Consider the following 21,473-nt stretch of genomic DNA (forward strand, 5'->3'; position numbering starts at 1 on the left):
ACAGGAACACAGTCACATCTGTTCCTTTGGTTCCAGTGCATTGAAAGGGCACAACTTGCAAATGCAGAAATGATTGCCAGTTTCTTTTCCCTCTTAGCCACTGTTGAGCAGCTGCATGCATAAAAGGAAATCTGATTGTGTGAACAGGCCCGGGGGGGGGGGGGCTGGATTAATAGATTCATAGAATCGTAGAGTTGGAAGGGACCACAAGGGTCATCCAGTCCAACGCCCTGCAATGCAGGAATCTTTTTGCCCAGTGGGGGGCTCAAACCCACAACCCTGAGATTAAGAGTCTCATGCTCTACTGACTGAGCTATCAGTAAGGTATTGCAGAAGAATGTATTCCCCTTTAGTATGCAATCATAAAAATATTTTGTTAGATCAACTTAAAAGTGAGACTTTTAATTTTTAAAAAATTGTTAAATCATTTCAACTGTTATCCAGCTGCCATAGTATAATTCATGTAGAATTGAAGGTTTAATCCATCCTAGCCTGAATTTTGGACCAGTTAATGAGATAGAACTCATTTTAGAGGGACTGCAGGGTGTGATCCCATATAGTCGCATCAAGTCCCTACCTTTTTACTGACTGCAAATTGCTTGCCATTTTATACTGCTTGAGAGTGTTTTGTCATTTTCTTTCAGCTTTGGACAAAATCCAGCTGTTTTAGCTCCTTGTTAAAATGAATTCTTCTAAGCAATAGCTTCAGTGCTTTCCCACCTTAATAAATCTTGCTTTCCAGCAACCCAGCGGGCTTGCACTTTGTCACTCATCTTCAGTAAAATGAGTTTCCTTCAAAGCTGTTTTTCAACCATTAGTTTATCCTTCCTGTTTATATCATTAATTTGCATACTTGTGTCTCTAGTTATCTTTCCTGATGTGCATACAAGTCATTCAACTTATGGTAGCTTCATCTCTAGAACTCCTAAAATGCAGAGATATTGCATGTCTCTATTCCCTTCTCTTTCATACATGAAGTATGTGTTTTTTTAAATCTGGTATTTTGGCAGCCCTTTGTGGGTCCATAATACTTTCTTTATCCTCCTTGCACTTAATTTTCTTCCACAATGCCCCTTTATATCTTCGCGCCTTGTAGAATTTATCTCATGGATGACTTGCATGTTGCCTACTGCTACTTGTCATCCTCAATTTGCTTTCTGGCTCCTTCTCTTATACAATGTGTATTTAGCTCCAGCAGTTAGGCCAAGAAGCAGGCCATGCTGATGACTCAAGGTTGGGAGATTCTTTATCAGTCAGTATAACCTGCTTCCTAAGAGTGAGGGAGGGGGGTATTGGTGGCCTGGAGATGAGTGAAAATCACTACCTACAAGAATCCAACAGATGTGGGAGAATGTGGTCTCTAGAATCTGGTCTCTGACCATTAGGTCCAGTTGTGGCCAACTCTGGGGTTGCGGCGCTCATCTCGCTTTATTGGCCAAGTAAGCTGGCATGCTGGTCTCTAGAAAAGTTCTCCTAAATAATGAGTTAGTCACTTTAAACCTCTAAACCAGAGCTTTCCAAACTTTTCATGTTGGTGACACACTTTTTAGATATGCATCATTATGTGACACAGTAGTTTAGTTTTACTAGCAAACTAACCCCTTTCCGGCCCGGGAGGAGCACAGGGAGCGTTCGTGTGACACACCTACACACTGTAGCCAACACACTAATGTGTCACGACACAGTTTGGAAAGCTCTATTCTAAACTCAAGGTTGTACTGTCTTTTCCAAATTCTCCTGGCATGAAAGAGTCTTCATTTGATAACTGTACCCTCCATATAGGTGCCCAGTATCCTCTAGCTGATATACCCAGCTGTGTTCCTTTTCTGTTACACAAGCAGCACTTGACTCATCAACCCCAACTAAGATATGATCTGAAGTACTGGGTATTTTTCATGTACCAGGGCTGAGTCCAGCTTCTGCTTCATTTAATTTTGAGTCCACCTACTATGTTAAAGATCAGAATTTTGTCCTGCTAATCAAAGGGTCATTTTGAACTCTTAAGGAGTTGCTGACATACCAAACAGGTTTATTAATAAATAGTTTTGTCATGAATCTAAAGAATTGTGATTTAGAATGCAAAGACTACAAAGTTCTGTAGAAACTGTTGAAAAACAAATAAACCAGCCTTGTGGGGGCTTTCCTGTAGCTTGGCTTGGGTGAAATTTTGAGGGGCAGCTGACATAACTGATCATATTCCTTGGAATAATTTTATTTTCCATTCAAAGCCAGAGAATAAATTATTGGAGAAGTTTCACTCAGTTTCATAACACAGCTATACTGGGCAAATATTCTGGGCTAGGTAATTACGAACTTTACAAATATTACTTGTGACAGCCAGTCTGCAGGGGGCCCAACAACACAAAAGAAACAAGGAAATGTGATGCGTTGTTTTACTTATTTCTTCAGCTAATACTCTGTTCTTCAGCTTATATGGCTATTTCCGTGCAGTTTCTTTCCCAGTCAGGCACCGGCTAATCAAACCTGCTTAACTTTATATTATGCACCCAGCACTGTGGACATTCAAGCTTCTTAGGTGAGGTGGTGGTATTGCCAGTTTATTAGCAATAGATATGATGTGTTTTGTTATGATTCTAGGGCTTGATTGTTCTTGGTTTCCCTCCTTTCATCTGATTCTTTCCAGACTGGAGATAAGTGAGAAATGTTAGTATTTATCAACAAGGGTGACAAAGGTGACCGGATGATGGAGTAGAGATTTTCCTTACATATTTAGAGTTTGGGAAGAAATACTTAATCTGTCCAAAATGATTATTTAATTGCTCCTTAGGGGAAAATGACCTTCATATTTTTAAAATTGTTTTGTTTTGTTGTTAAAAGACCCACCGGTAAGTGAAGTAGTTTATTTTTATGGACTGTGAAGAATGATCAAGTTTATGATAAGCAGTTTTCACTAAGGTTGTAATTTTGTGCTGGAACATCTTGAGGCTGATATTATGGCTTTATCTCCCACAGATTCATGGCTGTGGGGAGAAAGCCAAAGCATATGCCCGGCAGAGAATCAGCAAAGAAGCTTCTCTATGTGCTGGGAGTGGGTTAAAGGACAAGCCCTTGGATCCTGCCAAGAGAGCTCATCTCCAGAGGCGCCTGGACAAAAAACTCAGTGAGCTCACAAGCCAAAGAAAGAGCAAAAAGAAAGACAAAGAGAAATGAGAGGATTAGCTATGTCAAGGCAAGATGCTCGCCTGCCTGTCCTTGAGGCACCTTCGTACAGCAGCATGCTCAGGCTCCAGAGGAAAAAGCTCATCACTCTCTTAAACCTTTTGGCTTCTTTCCCCCACCCTACTCCCCCAAAATCAAGAATAGGTCCTTCAGCTTCATGGTCCTCAGAAAGCCAGAGATTGACCGAGGAAAGGTTCCCACCGTCTGCAAGTTTCAAACAATTCTCAAGTTGTGTCTTGCACTGTAAAATGTGTTTTTCCTCAGTCACATCAGAACTATAAAGCCCCGTTGGTTAAGGAGAAAGGTGGGCAGCTTTTGTTTGTAGTAATGATCTTTATTGGCAAGGTAATAAATGTACTCTGAGCGGGCGCAGAGCAGGTTTTACAATAAAACAGTGATAGCATATGCCTTGAGCAGTGAACTGTCCGTTTGACATTGCATGGTAATGTAATAATCATTGTCCGTGGGACTCCTGCCCCCCCCCCCAATGTGTGGGAGCAATAAAAACCTCTCTAGGTGGTCCACAAAATTAAGGGAATACAAATAGCTTTTTCCATTTCTCAAGCTCAGAAACTTGTATGTTGAAAGAAAAGATTCTAAAAAAGATGTGTTAAAATTGTGAGGGGACAAAGTGAAGAAAAATCTAGAAAAATAACCTGGGTTCACTGGCCCAGCACATACACTTTTACTGGAATATGCTGGGATTGAGCGCAGGTCTTCTGCATACAAAAATGTGTCCCACCCCTATGCCACCACTGTGTGTTATGGACCTTAACTTACAGTAGGGAAACCTCAGGGCCAGGGTCCAAATTAAGTCCTTGCAAGTCTCTCTGTTTCATCCCTGAGACTCTTCCCAGTGCCACATCCCTCACTGGGCCTGCACTAGGGCCACATCAAGTGCTTTAGCCTGTCTTGAATGTGTATCTGAACTGTGGTGCTGAGGGCTTCCTGTGAGGGGATCCTCTGACTTGCACATGGCTGCAATGTGGTCTACTGTGCTAAGGTTGGGTCCGATCTGTTGCTCCACTTGTTTGTTTGTTTTCCTCTGACCCTTCCAGCCACCGACATGCAGCTCTTTGAAGGTTGTCCATGAGGGAATGTGTCCCTGCAGCTGAAAAGCATTTGCCATCCCTTGGCTTAGAATCACAGAATGTGTGAGGTAGAATTTTTTTTCTCAAATTCATTCAAGTTCCAATAAAAATAGACACGTTTCTTTTGGGGGGGCGTGTGTGGAGCTGTTTGTTTACAAAACAATGTAGTCCCACAAATAATTACCCAGTAGAGTTTTCATTGTGCAGAACTATATGCAACCAAGAAGCAGGGAAATAATGGTCCCATTTTCAGGGGAGGGCACTCAGTGTCATGTTGCTATGGATGTGGCCTCATAATTTTGTTCAGAGCTTCAAGTACTTTAAGAAAGAAAAAGGGTGCATTCCTTTCCTGTTCTTTTCAAGCAGTGTCCTTTTCACCTCATCCTATGAACTGCGTAAAATGGGTTAAGCTTCTGGTATCTAGAGCAAGTTAATTGTATTTTTGTTGGTTCTTTTATTTCTTATATTAAGAACAGAAGAAGAGCCTGCTGGATCAAGCCAGTGGCCCATCTAGTCCAGCCTACTGTTCTCACAGTGCTATTTTATTGTATTACATTTTGAATTCTGTGGAATGCAAATTGTACAGTATCTAGCACAATGCATTATAATTGCTACAACAGGCAGAAAAACCATTAAGTGGTCTGCCAAGGCCATCAGCAATTTTCAAGTGGTCCGGGGGGGGGGGGTTAGTTTGGGAACCACTGATCTAGAATGATTACAAGTCCCAAGTTCCTTTAGCCGCAAATGTCCTAGATGTTCTTGGCAGGATTTGTTCAGCCTTGGGCTCAAAAGCAATGGGACGTCATTCTCTTGCCATGCATGGTGTCTCTAAGGGTCTACAAATGCCCTGCAGTTCTACCATCTGCCAGTATTAACCTTGGGTTTGTTACCCTTCCAATCTCTCTTCTCCTTTACTTTAAATTAATGTGTTCACTTTCTCTTGTCAGCCTTGAAAACACAAGAGGTGTTTGTGTTTTATCATCTGATCCTAACAATTGGTGTCACATCATTTCTGAGATTCTAATAATGATGCAGCTACAACCTTGATTGCTCTTGGATTCTGAACCCATAACTTATAATGCGAGCCGACAATAATAAAATGAAATTGAATTCATTTTTTAAAAACCCACAATCATTATATTCTGCATAAAATTAATGTACTCTGTTTAGGAAAGCTCAGTGTGACCAGATGAAATTTTACCAGAGCAGAATGCTAAATGCAGATCAGTATGCAAGATCCAAAAGAGGATTTGGAGGTACGTTGGTCCTAATTGTGATAGATTGATTGAGGTAGGACTCCAGTGCATATTATTACACTCATTGTAGTGTGGGTGTCTGTGGGCAGGGGCAAGGAATCTGGAAAGTTTTAGAAGTGTATTTCCCCCCCTAAATGCAGGCACTGGCAATTCTCCCTCGGGTTTTGTGTCTGTGTTTGTAATGTATAATATTAGCTATTTGAAGACATAACAATAACAATATGGTAACATAATAATATTTTTGTTATTATAATTTTTAAAAAGAAGTGTGGGGTGAGCAGTAGCTCCATTATTAAGATCTCTTTACACTTGACTGTGTTTGGGTTGCTTAGCACCTTCTAGTTTGGAGTGCTGCTGGCTTAATGAGCAACCCCTTCCTTTAGTATCACCTTCTGGAATACTTCAAAGGTGACGAATAATGCCTTATTAACAGAGCCCATTCTCTGAAATGTAAAAGAACAGAAGTGTGACACAAGGTTACAGTGTAATTATAATAAATCTGAGGAGGACAATTCCCTCAATAGTTAGTTATTCCGTGCTGATAAAATATTTCTGAGCTAACATTAAAAAAAGTAAAAAATGGACAGACTTGCTGCCAAGCAGTTAAAATTTCCCTTGGGCTTCTTGCCCAGAAACCAGTTGATATTAGTTCTGTCATTTAAATTTTCCTTAAAAATATACAATGAAACCAGCACAAGGAAAGTCACCAGCTGGCAAGTCAAGGCTGAATTATTTCAAATCACAGCAGAATGGAACAGAGTATAAATCTCATCTGTTCTGCTTGTACCTCTATCTTCACATCTGCTTCTGCCGTTGCCGATTTCCATAATTGTTTATCAGGGCTTAATTTGAACCTAGCACCTTCTCCTGTGTCTTACCATCATTGCCTTTGCTGGCACTTTTGGAGGGGAGATTGAGGAAGGGAGTTGTGACGCATTTAGGCTGTGGAGAAGACATCTGACCCCCTGAACTGTATTTAAGCAGGACTGCTGTGGCTCCCTGGAGTGCAGAAAGGTTTGAACTTGAAGCGTTGATAAGCTTTCTAATTTATTTATTTGCCTCCTAATATTTATTTTGCTCTGTACTTGTTATGCATCATCTAGATGATTTCATTGTAATTTATTGCATTTATCCTTTTGGTTTTTCTTTGTTTGAATTTAATGGTATGTTTTGTAACATTTTATGTTTGTATATTTATTTTTAAAATTGCTGTTACGAGCTGCTTTTGAGTGCAGTTCACCTTGGGAAAGTGGCATAAAAATGAAATAAACTTAGCTCATTGCTTTTGATATCAGAGCTTAATCCCCTAATCAGCTGGGCAATAGTGAGCATGTTCAAAGAACCTTCTCACCACTGAGTATCTATAGTCTGTTCCCACATATATCCAAGCAGAGTTGAGCTCCAATTCCACAAGATTTTTTGAAATTAACCACCGGTGTATGTTTGGGAGCTGGAAAGACACTAGCAATTAGTCCATGGACTGAAAGTTACTGTATCTTAACTAGTTCCAGTTCACTTTCATTGCTTTATTCTATGTCAACATAAATAATCACTATAATAAACAGGAGAATGTGGTCAGATGCCACTAGTGATGTTATATCATAGTGGTGTGTATGAGCACCTGGCTTAAGAAGAAACCCTGTATGTTTCACTCTGTATATTGATTGTCAATGTGCACGTTCCTTGTGCAAAAGCTAGCATTTCTCAGGGTGGCTATTACTGGCTGAAGGAAGGCTGGATGGCTTTAAAGTTTAGATGCCTTGTGCTCCAGGAATGCAGATGAGCCTGCAAGAGCATGACATTATATATATATTCCCTGCAGAGAAGAATAGGAACAGCTTGCAAACTGAGCTGTCCAGGGTGCTGAAAAGCCTCAGCTCTTGTCGAAAGCAGTCCTGTAATTTATTCTAGCTGAGAAATTAATCATATCCTGTTGTAACAAAGCCCTGAAAACAGTGGAATGAATGTAATCAGTGTTAATGTGTTTCAAAATGTAGATGTAGAATAGAACCCCCATAGTCAGTCACTCAAATACCCAAAATAAAAAAATTCCTTCCAGTAGCACCTTAAAGACCAACTAAGTTAGTTCTTGGTATGAGCTTTCGTGTGCATGCACACTTCTTCAGATACCAGTCACTCATAAAAACCTGAATGATGTCATGAGGGTCCTTCAGACCATGTTAATCTAAGAGAAGAAATATTGTGGTAAAGAGTTGTTGGAGAGGGTTTGCTAGAGAATCTGGCTATTGACAGAGGCTCATTTTAATAGATTTAGTGGATTTGATGGTGGTTATATTGTATATGTAGTGATTGTTGATGTTTCTGGATGATGCCATGGCCTTTGGTTAGTGCAGTAAAGTTTGTGGTGATGACAGAGGCTCATGCACTGCAAGTGTGAGGGGAAGAGCAATAGTCATTCAGCAAAGGTGGGAGAGGGCTTTCAGAGTTTTATAGATTCTAGAGATAGAAACAGCACAGCATAGTTGTACTATCCAGGACCGACACATTTTTGCTTTGTGGAATAGGCTGTCCCTAAGGACTCAAAAGGACTTAGTATCCTGTCCCAAGGGGCAGGACTGCATTGGATGGGTTTAAGTTTTGGAAGGGTAGATTTCAGTTGAAAATTACAGAAAAGTTCTCAACAGTGAATGTGATTTGTCAGTGGTTGGCTCTCCCTCATTGGATGTCTTCAAGCAGAAGCTAGACAGCCATCTCTTGGGGATGCTCTAGATTCCCTACATCAAACAAGGGTTAGACTGAATGGGTTACACAGCCCCCTACACTTCTGTGATTCTGTTCCTTCCTTCCTGGATCTATGTGACTGTAGAATCCAAATCTGCAGCCTCTTTATCTGTGATAGCTCTGTTATGCTGCCAGGTCTAGAGGTAGCAATAATTTCATTTTCTTGCTTAGCAGGAAGGGTTTGTTGCCTCACTGCATCTTAGATCCAAGGAACATTTCTGCATTTGTGTTTAGAAACAAACAATTCCCTGTGTTGTATGAAAAGACAGGGACTTGCTGCCATTCATTTCAGCCCATTCACAGGCATTTTTAAGACAGTAGTGTTTTTTGAGAGGCGTCAGCTGTGCAGAATCCATCAGCCTCAGAAGGAGTTGTCTGAGTCACTGATAAGCCTGTATATAGTAATTGCAGTCTCACTTCTCTGAGTACCAGTCCTTAGGTAGCCAAAACAGCACCATCCAAGCACAAGATGGGATATATGGAGGCTTGGACGACTCAAGAATTACAGCGGTACAAAGCATCCCCCCCAAAAAAGACCCAGTGAGGACTCCCATCACAAAAAAACAGCCCAATGTGGATGGAACATGCCTTGTGTGATGCTAACTGTTGGATTAAGTATAGAAAACTGGGCAGGAGGGGAAATGGAGTGGTGTGTCCTGGAAAAACTACTTCACCTTGGTTGGAACACTGAAGGTTCCACTGTGAGAGTCATTCTATATGGATCCAAAGTAGCACCACCCACACACAAAAGGGTGGTAACTCCTACAGGGATGAGGCCCCTCACTACACTCCAATGAACTGCCCAGAGAACTTGGTTGAGTAAGCTACAAGTGTTCTAAATAAATGAAGCTAGAACATGGAGCCAACCTATGGAATTGGTGCATAGTAGATTCAGGACAGGTTAGACTGGGGACCACTAACTTAAGATGTTTTTTGAACATATTCATTGAGTGGCACTTGCATCTTTTCAGGTTTTTGTGCTTGCACTGCTCTTTATACAACCATGAGGATTCCCCATCCCCTTCCCTCCCCAAGAACTAAATTTTAAAATAAACATTCACAGTTTGTACTGTAAAGCAGACACCATAAATGCTTTATATTGGCACTGTACTCTAAAGCCACTCTAAATGCACCACTTTGTGCTATAAATGTGCCCAGGCTTTTGTGGGTGTTTAATTCCAGAGGGTTGGTTGTGATTTAACCCTGCCCTGGGTTGTTAGCTGCATTTTATCTGTGCCATAATATTTTATGTTTAGAAATGTCATTTTATTGTATGCTACCTTGAAGCTGGTTGGTTAAGGCAATTTAAAAATATTTTCATGACTAATAATAACAACCCGAAATGCATTTCTAGACATTATCTCCTTTGTTCAGTCACAAGATCAAAAACAACACAAGCCACTTTTTTTTGTTTTTTTGTTTTGCTGACTGGACAAACTGCAAAGGGCAATACATGACTGAGCACTTTGGGCTTCTGTTTTTCTAAGCATCTTTAAAGGGTGGTTCATTACAGCCCTGACTCTGCCCCATCAATGGCGGATTATCAAAGTGAACCATTTACAGTGGAATCAGGTATTAAACAGGGTTGTGTTACTGCCCCAACACTATTTATTGTATTCTAGAAATCATATATCAAACAGATGGAAAGCTCTTTAATCTGAATAGGCTGAAAGCAAAGAGTAAGGTTACCCAAACTTCTGTCATAGAGCTTCAGTATACTGATGACAGCGTTGTGTGTGCACACTCAGAGGATGACCTCGAAACCATCCTAAATATCTTCACATATACTTACAAAAAGCTTGGTCTATCACTCAACAACCAAAAAACCAAAGTGTTGTGCCAACAAGCACAAAGTAACCCCTCTGCAGGGCCACAAATCAAACTCAATGGTGTAATGTTGGAAAGTGTCAATCCCTTCTCCTACCTAGGCAGTTATCTTTCCACAATTGATGCCGAAATCCAGCATCACCTGAGCTCTGGGAGTGCAGCTTTCTCCCAATTAAAGCAGAGTGTTTGAGAACTGGCACATTTGCAGGCCAACCAAATGCTTGTTTACAAAGCTATTGTACTACCAACTTTACTGTAGGCTTGTGAAACATGGACCACTTATAAACACTACACCTCCAACTCCTTGAAAGATTCCATCAGTGGAGTCTCCAAAAAAATTTACATGTCACTTGGGAAGACAGGCGAACTAATGTCAGTGTACTGGGAGAAGCAAAGATCACCCGTGTCAAAGAAATGATTCTTCAACATCAACTTCATTGGACTGGTCATGTTCTTCAGATGCCTGATTATTGTCTTCCAAAGCAACTACTCTATTCTGAACTTAAAAATGGAAAGTGTAATGCTGGTGGTCAACAAAAGAGATTTAAAGATGCTCTCAAGGCAAATCTAAAAAAATGTAGTATAAACACCGACAATTGGGAAACACAGGCCTGTGAGTGCTCCAATTGGAGAACAGCCTTTACCAAAGGTGTCATGGACTTAGGAGACGCTCAAACTCAGGACAAATGTGCTAAGAGGAAGGCACCCTTGGCAAACCCTCACCATGATCAACTCCCGCCCAGAAATCTATGTCCCCACTGTGGAAGCACATGTGGATCCAGAATTCGCCTCCACAGTCACTTACAGACTCACTGTTAATACCGTGTTCATGGAAGACAATCTTACTCGGCTACGAGTGATCGCAAAAGAAGATCATAATTTGTGCCCCACTGATAAATCTGTTTCATCAGGCTATGTCAGCTCCAGGGCAAAGCCACATTGCTCAAGTGAGCTATTTGGAGTCCATGGAATAGAATCAGTGCTTTGGCCAGAAAAAGAAGAGCTGGAGTTGCATTAAAATGCAAACCAGAGTTACACTTCAGATCAGCTGAAAAATAACTGAGTGCTGCTAGGTAAAGAAAGAGGTAAGTTCATTAAAGGTGATTTTCTCATGCTCCAGAGTGCTTGTCAAAGCACAGAAGATATATAGGTCAAGACTATTTTCCCTGTCCCACATCAAGAATGTGATGTTTGCAGGGCACACTCAGTAGTCACGCAGTGGACAGCTCCCTAATCCATTTACTAAGCCAGCTGCCACTTACTTAGGAGTAAGCCCCATTGAACACAAACTAAGGAAAATATGGCCACACTTCGTTAAAATGCACAATAAGACAAGTTCATCAAAACATCAAACTATTAAACGCCTATAATTAAAATGTACAACAAATAAGGCCTGCAATACCGCATAACTGTTAAAGAGTTAAAACAGGAGGTTCAGTCAGCAGATCCGGGAAGTGCTTGTCAAAACAGGCGAGTTTTCGAGCACACATGGTTACAAGATATGACTCTGGAAAATGTTAAGCTAAATTGCTCTTTTTTCCTACATTCAGTCTGGCCTCTAATCCCATCTTTTCACCACTTTGAAGTTGCTAATGAATGAATAGCTGGCATTAGAGCTAGTGGAGAAACCATGTGGATCAGGGGTCTGCAGACTTTTTCAGCAGGGGTCCTGTCCGTTGTCCCTCAGACCTTGTGGGGGAGGGGGCGGACTATATTTTGGGGGGGGAAATGAACGAATTCCTATGCCCCACAAATAACCCAGAGATGCATTTTAAATAAAAGCACACATTCTACTCATGTAAAAACACGCTGGTTCCCAGACCGTCCGTGGGCTGGATTTAGAAGGCGATTGGGCCGGATCCAGCCCCCAGGCCTTAGTTTGCCTACCCATGATGTGGATGGCAGCCTGGCAATTGCCCATAAGAATTTTTCAGTCCCTGGCTGGACTAGGAATCCTCATGCTGGCATGGAAAGATAAGGCAATAGTGATAGAATAAGGGAGAGAAGTCTGCCAGTCTATGAATAACTGGAAATATATCAATTGATGTGATGGTATGCTTCTTAGTAGTAGAGACTGGTCAGAATAGTTTCACCCTGTAACACTGTGTGATTTGGAGAGTGCTATCAAGATTTAGGTCTAGCAAGAAAAGTGTTGTACTTCTGTCCCACAATTCACCATGATCAATGCAATTATAGCAATCTAGCTCAACAGATAGCCATAGCCATTCAGATAGAAAGAGAATTAACAGGTACAAATAATGTTAAACCTTAATTTGACTACAAATTAAGCTGAGCAGTGATTTATGCAGCAACTTTTTAAATTCAAAGCACTTTACAAGGACAGAAAGTAGATATGGGCAGTATAAACAAAAGGTTTAACCTTTAGGTGCTCCACAAGATACATACAACAAGTGGGCTGTCCAGTACCAATGGCCACCTAAAATGGCTGCAGTTTTCCCTCTATTTGCACTGGTAACAGGCTACTACAGCCTCTAGCCTCTGCCAGCAACATCACACCAACAAAGAAACAGCCTTAAATAGCCTTTAAATACCCGACATGCGAGATTGTTGCTATATTACATCTTCCATCTCTCTAGTGAATTTACATGCTTTTGTGAGTAGTGTTATATCCAGTGTGTGAGCACTATAAGCAGTGAAGGAGGGACTAGTGAAGAAAGTACTTTTCCATGCAATGCAAAGTTAAACTATGGAACTTGTTCCCCCAGGAGGCAGGGGTGGTCACCAACTTGGATGGGTTTAAAAAAGGATTGGATGGATTCATGGAGAATAGGGCTATCAATGGCTATTAGCCACAGCTCAAGGCTAATTGCTCATGAAAACCAATTGCTGGAAACCACAGGAGGGGAAAGTGCTTGTGTGCTCTGTTCCTGCTGGAGGGTTCTGCACAAGCATCTGGGTGGCCACTGTGAGAACAGAATGCTGGATTAAATGGACTACTTGCCTGGTCCAGACAGTTCTTATGACCTCAGAGGGCTAGGAGCATTTGCAGTGCTCATAAAAGCTGATCTGTGGTGTTTCACAAGTGCCTTCCTCTGCTCATGGGAATAGGGCATTTGTGCGAGTGCCAGGAAAAGTGATATTTGAACCAGTTTTGGGGGAAACCACTACTGAGTCAATAACTCCGTAGCTTTCCCATCAGTTGTGACTTTGCATTCTAACCATCTTCTTGAAACCACACAGGGAAAGCATCAGTCACCAAGCTGTACAATCAGGCTTGCTGAACTCCATGTTCATACAAACTACAGGAGCTGTTTAGCAGCTGCTGCTGTGGAAACCATTAACAGCAAGCCACCATTTCAGAGCTAAATAACAGTCACAAGAGTAGCCTTGCAAAATGAATCCCTCCCAAATTCTGTAGCGTTAATGTTCTGTTGCAATGTAACCACATGGCTAATAGTCTTTATTGCTTTAGCAAAAGGATTTCTGCCTTTAGCATGCACAACTAATATATAAAATGCTTAAACTTTGAACTAAGAGTCAGTTCATATGTAGAGACTGTGAACTGGCCGCCAAATCTAGGTGTTGCAGACAAATAAGCACAAGTGGTCTGAACCACAAAGTTTTGCCTCTGAATGGGCATAAGGGCGTATCATAATTATTTCCATGGTGATCTCTTGATCTGTGATGACTCATTCAAAGAGGTGAGTCACCAATTAATGTGAATATGTGTATATAAGCCAATTCAGCGGTGCTCCTAGTTTAGCAAGTGAGACCAATAAATGAGAACAGATTTTTGCTTACTAGCCTGCCATACCAGGTGTGGAGTGGTTGGGCAGAGTGGCCACTTGTGCATTGCTAAAAAAGGAGAAAAAATCCCTAATCCCTAAAAAGGAGGCACAGATATGTATGAAACTCCTCTGTGTAAATTTATATGGAAATATGTAAATTTAGAAATAATTTCTATAATTTAAATAGAGAGTCAATACATCTCTCCATAATGAGGACAACTGTGAGCAGGTGACCTATATGTGTCTGTACAGTTCCTGGGCAATTTGAACCCCATGCTGCACTCTTCCTTCTTATAGCTCTATAAAACCAGACTAGGGACTGCACAACCCTTCAATGCATAAACACTGAATGTCACATGTAGTCTGAAAGTTGTGCTCCAGTTCCTCAAAATGAGGTGAAAATGTGGCTAGAAGTCACCTCCAATGAAGTTACCTCCATGATTTAATTGAAAAGGAGCTGCAAGCAAAAATATTTACTATTTCCCCCTTTCTGGGTATATTAATGATAAAGCCAAAATAATATAGGTTTCTTCATGGGGAGAAAAAGTTTAAATATTAAAATAAGTTTTGAATCTTTAATGAAGGAGTGCATTCGAAGCAAGCAGGCTGAACCGGAATGGAAAAAGACAGCCTCTAAGTACTCTTTGCCAAGTATTGCTTGGACATTATCACTAATCAATGACAAATTGATCATTTGTGCTCACTTTGTTTCAATTTATCCCAAGCTTTCAATGCTACAGCCATTAAATAAATCATCCAACTTCCAAAGCGTCGCCTGCTTCCAAGTAAATGTACTAAATCCACCCACACAATTGCCTGACATTCTCCCCAGAATCTTTGAGCAGACAAAACAACACCAAGTAAGCAAGCAAGCAAACAAACAAATAAACAAAATAACCGGTTCACATCTTACTTGCTGGCACTTAGGGAGATACACATTCATAGCAGCTAATACTAGAAACATGCCGTCCCTGGAAATTTCCTGCAAGTCAACAATCCTCAAATGAGTAATTGATAATGGCTGAGCAGCCTTCGCACTCGGGGGACAGATACTGTGCTTGGCCTGCCTGCATCATTGCTGACATGCGGCTTTGTATATAAGCTAGGTAAAAGATTTGACCAAACGAGTAGAACCTGGGCCTGAACAGGTCAATTTTTAGTTTCATGGTGTACAGACTGGTGCCAGCCGTGTTTACTTGGAAAGTCCATTAAATGGAACAGACTTACTCCCAAGCAAATGCACATAGTAGTAGCCTATTTTAAGTTTTATGATGTCACAAAACATGTCTTTAGGTGATATGTTTTTATTTGCACATATATACAACCAGAACATAGGATGGAGCTAATTGTTTAAGATGAGGCTGGCCAAGGAAAGGAACTGGTCTGACTGGTTCACCAAATTTCCTATTGAAACCATGCAGTTCTATGGAAGCATTCAAGAGATGATGTCTCTCTACCCTACATGGTTACATGCCCTTTATTCTCTGGCTCCTTTCCTCTAACTATACACCTTCTCATTGCTCATTACTTTTATGTTCCCCTCCTCCTGCCAGGACAATTTGTATTGGTACAGAATATGGTGAATAATATTTATAAATCCTGATTATAATGAAGGTTGCAATCCTCAGATCACCTAGTGCATCACTCTTTGTAAAATAAATCTGTATATTTTAAAAATATGTATCAAAATTTGCAATCCTAAACATTCTTATTAGCAAAGAAGTCCAAATGAAACCAGTGGGACTTATTTCTGAGTGAATATGTTTAGGACTGAGCTGTAAAGCATGCAGAACATTTATGCAAAATAAGCACTTTAGCGTATATTGAATCCATTTGCATAATTCCTTCTGGGCATAAAAACTGTTTGCTTGTTGGAGAATTTGGGTCTCCTTAGTACAGAATTTATTAAGAATCAAAAAGAGAGGCAAACATCAGATGGCTGCCCGAAGTAGAATTTCCTGGATCAAGAAGGCCGCCTCACACATTTTGACAAAACTTATTCCTCGGGGCAGAGTACAACAACGGCAAGTTGTCCCATTTCAAAAGTTGTGTCATTGGAGTTCTACTTCCTAAATGTATGTTCTTCTAGAATTTTTACCCAAAAGGGGGAAATGCAAACTAGAGGTTGCAACCTTTTTTTGGTCTCGTGAGCACGAGCGGAATTTTGAGGCAGTGTTGTGGGTGCTAGGCACAAAATGGCTGCTATGGGGGTATGTCCTAACACAAAATGGCTGCCAAATCTAAAAGAGCTAAAAAAAGAGAGAGGACCACAAAAATGTGGGCATGCGCTCCATCAGTCTTCCCATCAATGGGAAAGGGCAACTACATCAACCATTGTCATGGTATCATAGAGATAAGCTCTTTGTACCTCTCCTCTGTTCAGAATGTCAGGGAAGGAGGATGTCCAATCAATGGCTTCCAATAAAATGTGGGCAGGTTTAAGGGGCATGTTCAGTGTAGGAGAGGCTAAGCCAGTGCAAACAGTCTCTCACACATTGCGAATTGCTAAGAACTTTCACGATGGGGGTTACTCTCTTGCGCACACTGATTCCTGTGGGCTCCATGCTGTTGACCGTGGCAAACTGTTATGTTCTGTGGTTCCTCTTGTAAATAATAATCTAAATCTGCCTTAAGATACACAGTCCATTAAAGTGCAGCTTGTTATGTTTAATCTCAATAAGACATGGCCGACAGATTCTCCTCATGTTTTGAAGAACCAATTTGTGTTCAAAATGTTTACAGTGAAAAAGACGGGCACAAATTCATCTCGTTTAACATGCAAGTTGTGGCATAAGCGCAGTTTTTATGACCTATGATACTGTCTGCCCTGATGATAATGAAGATGGCAACCCTTGGGTCACTTACTGGGGCAGATCACTCTCTCTGTGATTGCTTTGGAGGAACCATTCTGCGGACTACAGTGCAAAACTGACATTGGTAAGACCATGTTTTTTTCCAGATTCCATGCCATCAGAGAACTCCTGTCTGAATGTGAGACTAAATGTTTCTTGTTTTTCTAACCTCAAATTCAGTTTGCCACATTTCTGAATCAGTTTGCAATGCAATAATAATAATAATAATCACCATGAGAATCTGTCTGCATTCTCCTAAATACATGTTTTGCAAGCAACATTACCGAATATAATGCACTTTTGTATCTTATTTTCACTCATCTATATTTTTAATGCAAACTTTCCCCTAATATATAGTTTTTGGTTGGAGGCTTCCACTGCAAGATTCAGAGAAGCGCACATTTTGAAGGATTGCTGTATCCCCTCAGTCATGAAGCTCACTGGGTGGCCTTGGGCCAGTCGCAGTCTCTCAGCCTAACCTACCTGTTGGATAAGATGAGGAAGGGGAAGAACAGTGTGCGTGACCTTGAGCTCCTTGAAGGAAAGGTGGGATATAAATTAATAAGAAATAAAATGTTGATTCATGTTTTGTATTTTGGTGGGGTGAGGTGGGGAGATTAGGTAGTCTCACATTAGCATGTAAGTGGAACCAATTTTCTCCCCTACCTCGAGGCTAATTGCACCCTGACAACTGAAGGATGCATTGAGTTTTGTTTTGTTCTTTTGGAGACCATTGAAATAAGAACAGCTGACTCAACAAAGTCATTCTTATTTTTTCCATACAAAGGCGAGGGAGCCCCCATCCACAACTGACAACAGCTCTCAGAAAACATCCCTTATTATTCATGGCCATCTGTTCAAAGAGAGCGAATGAAACGGAGGAAATGTCATGTTACATTCATGGAGTGACTGAGTGGGATGGACCCTGAAATACCACGCCATGGCAGCTCAGAATCGGGTGTGGGTGGGTGGTGGTCACCAGAGGGAGCTCTTCAAAGTGACAAGTGGGTGGCTCAGAAAGCAAGTTATGACAAGACCAGCTGCAGGGATGTCACAATGACTAACAGCGCCAAGGAAAGGCAATTCCTGCCTTAACTAAACGGTGCAAATGATATCCACAGATGTTGCTAACTCATAATCAGGCTTGGCCACTGTGAGAACAGGATACTGGACTAGATGGGCCTTGGCCTGCTACAGCTTGTTAATAAGATGGGAGAAGGTAAAAAGAATGAGGGGCAAGGTAAGAGCCTCTGTGTGGTGGTATGTGAGGGAGGTGGGAATGAATTGGGCTACTGGTGCAATCCTAATCATGCAACGGGTGTGGAGGGACCAACTGCTAAGTAAACATGCGTAGGATTGGATCACTGCTCATCTAATAATATATATTTTGTTCAGCATACTTTGCTTCCTCCCCCCAAGCCCTTTGTATCATTTATGAGGCTGTAATAGAGAGAAAAATATTGGGGTGGAGAACCGCTACTAATATTGGAGCGGGATCATAGGTCAGTGATAGTGCACTTTTATTTGCATACAGAAGATCCCAGCTCCAGCCCTGACAAATTAAAAGAGAAACAGGCAGCAAGTGATGTGAAATATATCAGCCTGAGATCCTGGTGAGTTCCTACCGGTGTGAACAGACAATACTGGATTAGATGGGAGAAATGAACAGACCTGGTAAGGCAGCGTCCTGTTTCTGTTCCTACCCATTCTAGGGTTGTCTGGGAGACCAGCCTTTCCTAACTGTGAGCCCCCCAGGTAGTGGTGTACTACAATCCCCATCATCCCTGACCACTGGAGAACTGATGCTTTGCTCTTAGAGGTGGGAGCAGCAGCTGGAGACCATCAGTGAAGGTAGGCTATTCCCCTGGACCTCCACAGTTGCTGGAATGCCTCTTCCTCTTGAGGAAGTTGGTCTTTTTGCACCTGTGGCTGGCAGAGTGAAGCCTGCCCCACCCCACCAACTGACAGATTGAGAGTCAATCTACCAGGGGAGTGGAGGCTACATCAGGCTGACCGGGGGTGGGGGTTGCCCCTTTGGAAGGAGCAGCTTCGAGAGAGGCAAGGACAGGGGCCACCCCCAGGACATCATTTTCTCTGGGGATGACCTTGTCCAAATTGTGTGAAAATGTTTTACATTGTTTAAACTGCTTTCTAACTTGTGTGCTTTTAACTTTTTTTGGTTTTCATATAAATAGTGACTGTGCCATGTACCAGTGCCTACTCCAACCCGGGGAATTGTGGTTGTCCTATCAGCCAGTCCTCAAGTCTGCGGCTGCTGTTGCTGAATGCCAGGTGGATGCATGATGTCCCTCATCCATGATCTCATTGTAGATGACGGCAGCCAACAAACTGAAGCTCAATCCAGGTAAGATTGAGGCACTGTTAGTGGGCAGTTCTCTAGGTGGCCTGCTTTTTTGGGGGGGGGTTACACTTTGAAGGAGCGAGTACATAGCTTGGACATACTCTTAGATCTTTTGCTGTCACTTGAGGCTCACATGGCCTCGGTGGCAGTGGCCCAGCTGTGCTCCTATGCAGACAAGGGATATCCTAACTTGTCATCTATGCTCTGGTAATCTCTTGGTTGGATTACTGCAACGTGTTACATGTGAGAGGGAAGTTATTGGTTTGTTTTTTATTACGTATTTTGTGTTCTCATTTTGTATTTTTATGTTGTGAATCACCCCATGACCTTCGGATGAAGGGTGTTATAGAAATTTAAATCCAACATCATCAGGTCATGTTGGCTAAGGCTGATGGGAATGTAGTCAGACATTTGGGAACCCAATTTTGGGAAAGGCTGTGATGCAGTGAACAAAATGGATACGCAGGTATACTTTTAAAATTTCAGTAGTGGTATATTGAATCTAGCTCATATTTTCTTCCTAAGCATTAACCTGAGCTACTGGTTGGATTTCATTTGTCTGCGTTGAGTCAATGGAATCATATGCACTTCATGCACAGGTTTAGAGCCATTTTGCACAATGAGAATAAGAACGACACAACCCTGTTAGAACATGACCTATTCAGAGCACAGGTGATAAGGTTGCATGACTGAACGCTCCCCCATATCAAAACTCCCCAGCACAGAGCAGACTCAGGCTAGACTCTCTCAGTGATGTCCATACAGTGATGTTGCAGGTTGCTGCTTACAGCAGTCATCTCTTTCATGGGACCAATGCCCTTAGTAGTGTAATATTGGTGTTTTCTGTTTTAATGAAAGACTGATTGTATCTTGAATCAGAAAACGAATCAGGCAATGCTTAACATCTATAACCCAAGAGTTTCATTATCCACATTGCCAAAGCTAATCCTTGAGATAATCTTTGAGCTGTCAGTACCTTCCCACATTTGAGGCACAGTACTGATAGGAGCCATTCCCTGGGCACTTTGCACAAGAGTCGGTTCAATTACCTTTTCAATTTCCCATGTTTCCATGGCGATGTCCCACCAGCTCACATTAGACCATGTTCAAATGTTAGTGTGTTTGTTTTGCAATTGCAGCAAAGAGCTCTGTGACATCTTAAGGACTAACACACAATTACTGCAGTATGAGTTTTTGGTATAAGCAGTCTGCCTTATCACCTGCAATGGAAAAAAATATGCTGTTGCCAAGAGACTCATTTGAGGAGATATTGGTTAGTCTTTAGGATACCATAATTCTGCTTATTTTGTCCTCATGAGATTTAACAATGTTAGTCTTCTAGAAACGGCGCTATCATTTTGTAGTGAGGCCATTTGTGTGACAAAAATATCAGATACAATTGAGGACTAAGGAACCATGACTAAATCCCAGCAGCAGCAAGATATCTAGATATACTGAAGTGGTATGCCATGGGTTCAGACATTACAAGTATGCACTCATAGACACTGATTTGGATCCATTCCTTTGCAGGGAGGTGGGGGAAAAAAGTCAAGCTGCCCAATTACCTCAAATTATTTATTTGCTTTTCAAATATGCCCCAGTATGAACAACTGGGTTTTTGCTCTGACACATTGTACAGCAGATGATAGCCTTGAAAGTGACAACAGAATGCTTCAAGTGTATGTCCACAGCAGCTTGTTTTTCCACACGCTATGATCCAGAAAAACTAAAAGATTCTGCAATGCACACCTAACGTTCTAGTCTGGTTTGGGTGCTATCTGTGATGTTAGAAGCACTATTTTTGTTTGTGCTCCCAATAAGTCAGTTGGAGTGATTATGCACCTGGCGCATTTGTTGTTGTTTTTTTACAGCAGTGCCCACAGCCCGAGACTAGATGCTCTTATGGGAAGGCTTGCCTCTTTTGGAAGTGGGATATGCAGAATAAACAGGCAGGGGAGGCAGCTTCAGCTGCACAGCACCCTTTCTTGTGTGTTGAAATGGAGATAGTGTTAAGTGTGTAGTAGATATTTGGTGCTATTCAGTGCATGTTACTGTAGCACTACACTAATATTGTCTTTGTGAGATCCTATTGCTACAACAATATGTAGTTTAAATTGTGTGTAAAGTACATCTTTGGATCAACGGAAATACGTATTACTTTAATGGGACATTTCTCCCCCCCCCCCCAGGCACACCCTTCTCAGGATTTAATTTGTTGTTGTTGACCTGAGGACAGGAACCCGCCTGATCACAGCTCTTTGCAAAAGATCAAAGATACAAAAAAGGGAGGGGAGTTGCCTTGAAAATACACCTGAAAAAGATGCTGAAGCTCCTTTTGCAACTTTAGCATCTTTTCTCATGTGCGTGTATCATTTAAAATTGCCAAAGAAAATGAGAGGTTATTGAACGTAAGA

At 41.5% G+C, this 21,473-nt stretch overlaps 1 protein-coding gene across 1 annotated transcript in view; it reads left to right on the plus strand.

Moving 5' to 3' along the window:
• The window catches only part of IGHMBP2 (immunoglobulin mu DNA binding protein 2), a 76,698-nt gene extending 69,882 nt beyond the window's left edge, over positions 1-6,816 (plus strand). The window contains exon 15 of the mRNA XM_083480822.1: positions 2,974-6,816. Coding sequence (XP_083336948.1) covers positions 2,974-3,171 — 198 coding nt within the window. The 3' untranslated portion in view covers positions 3,172-6,816. The remainder of the gene's footprint in view (positions 1-2,973) is intronic.
• Positions 6,817-21,473: the final 14,657 nt, after the last annotated feature.

The sequence above is a fragment of the Podarcis liolepis genome (assembly GCF_965112155.1).
Source record: "Podarcis liolepis genome assembly, chromosome: 1".
Lineage (NCBI taxonomy): Eukaryota > Metazoa > Chordata > Lepidosauria > Squamata > Lacertidae > Podarcis > Podarcis liolepis.